Source organism: Brassica oleracea, chromosome C1 (genome assembly GCF_000695525.1).
Source record: "Brassica oleracea var. oleracea cultivar TO1000 chromosome C1, BOL, whole genome shotgun sequence".
Taxonomy (NCBI): Eukaryota; Viridiplantae; Streptophyta; class Magnoliopsida; order Brassicales; family Brassicaceae; genus Brassica; species Brassica oleracea.
This window is the reverse complement of record NC_027748.1, coordinates 32,769,079-32,770,848: the sequence shown is the minus strand read 5'-3', so window position 1 is coordinate 32,770,848 and position 1,770 is coordinate 32,769,079. Positions and strand designations below refer to the sequence as shown.

The 1,770-nt window shown below is 38.9% G+C and overlaps 1 protein-coding gene across 1 annotated transcript in view; it reads left to right on the top strand.

Annotated features, from left to right (window-relative positions):
• The window catches only part of LOC106337812, a 5,439-nt gene extending 4,441 nt beyond the window's left edge, over positions 1 to 998 (top strand). The window contains exons 7-8 of the mRNA XM_013776927.1: positions 775 to 799; positions 908 to 998. Of these exons, the coding sequence (XP_013632381.1) occupies positions 775 to 799; positions 908 to 998 (116 nt within the window). The remainder of the gene's footprint in view (positions 1 to 774; positions 800 to 907) is intronic.
• Positions 999 to 1,770: the final 772 nt, after the last annotated feature.

Genomic DNA, 1,770 nt, shown 5'->3' with positions numbered 1-1,770 from the left:
GGGAAGAACACTGGCAGGCAGCTCTTCGTGTAGTTCGTTACTTAAAAGGGACACCTGGTCAAGGGATTATTCTTAAAGCTTACCCTGACATACCTTTGACAATTTATTGTGATGCAGATTGGGGGGCTTGTCCCTTGTCTCGACGATCACTCAGTGCCTTTGTTGTCATGCTTGGTGGCTCTCCTATTTCCTGGAAAACAAAGAAGCAGAAGACGGTTTCCCATTCATCTGCAGAGGCGGAATATAGATCAATGGCTGCAGCACTCCGTGAGATCAAATGGGTCCGGCGTCTCCTTGAAGATCTTGGCGCAGAACAGACAGAGCCAACACGTTTTTTCTGTGATAGTAAGGCAGCCATACATATTGCGTTGAATCCTGTTTTCCATGAACGAACAAAGCACATAGAGTCTGATTGTCATTCAGTACGTGATGCGGTTAAGGATGGCACTATTGTTACTCAGCACATCCGAACAGAGTCTCAGATTGCTGACATTCTTACTAAGGAGCTAGGACGAGCTACATTTCAAAATTTAGTGTCCAAGTTGGGCATCGTGAATCCTCACTCTCCAACTTGAGGGGGAGTATTGGCGTGGATATACTATATTAGAGATAATGATCGAGAGTTTGTGATAAGTCTTAGAGATATAGTTAGACACTCCTATTGTTAAGGAAGTTGTCATTGATGATAAGGCTAAATAGCCGACTCTCTTATTGTATAAATAGGTTGGCATTGCCGTTCTAATAAGACAAGTACTTTCGATATCTAAATCTACATTACTCAAAAGCTAGAGTATGAGAGGTTGGTATTCTTATCCTTCAAAGAGATTCTTAGATCATTCAAGCAAAGCTTTTGTCTTTGTCTCAGACTCTCATGCATCTCTCCATCTGCATCTTTGTGTTGTGTCAGGTACCGTCTCTTCACAGATCATGTTAGCAGAATGCGGTCAACGATATGGATCAGAGACGGCGAAGGAAAGTACCAACGCCGTAGAGGGTAAATGAGGATATGTGATCAAACTAACTCTTTTGTGAAAGCCTCTGTTTTATAGATTCAGTTCAATAGATTTGATTAGAAAGTGGTTGTATATGTAATATGTTGTCTTTCTCTTTCGAGTAATTAGGCTCTCTGTAGTCTATACCACAAAAAATACCCAACCACTATTAACACTAGGTGCATAGTCTCCGCGCAAGCGCGGAGTCGACTACATTATAGGTGTATTATATAGTTTTGTTTACGGGATTTTATTGTTTTTTTGTCTATAATGTGATTGATGAGACTTTGGATATTACATAGGTTGATGAGTTTGATATAAGAATGAACGACGAAGTCATATGTTGATATTTTTATATCTTATATGTTCAAAGTTGAAGGTGATGGAACTTGTTAGTGTTTACTTAGGTAGTTGTTTGTATATAAATCAAATAGTGCATGGAAAAAGATAATAAATTTGGATTTAAAATGTTAGGGTTTCAAAATAACTGTGCCTTGAATCTGTGGTTTAGTCTAATACTGAAAAAACTGTTAGGACTTCAATTCTTTTTTTTCTCTATGTCGGGAATGTGGGCACTAATTTCCCGATTCATGTAGGTAAAATTGTTTCTTAGTTTGTGAGATTGAAAAGCGTAGATTGATTTTAAGCATGATTGATGAGAGGTTTACTTGCATCAGCTTCGTCTGCCGTGGGTGTTGAGTTTCGTCGGCGCCAGATGTTAGACATGCAAGAGAGAAGATCTGAATATGTTAATTTCGTGTTTTGTTTTTTCTTCTCT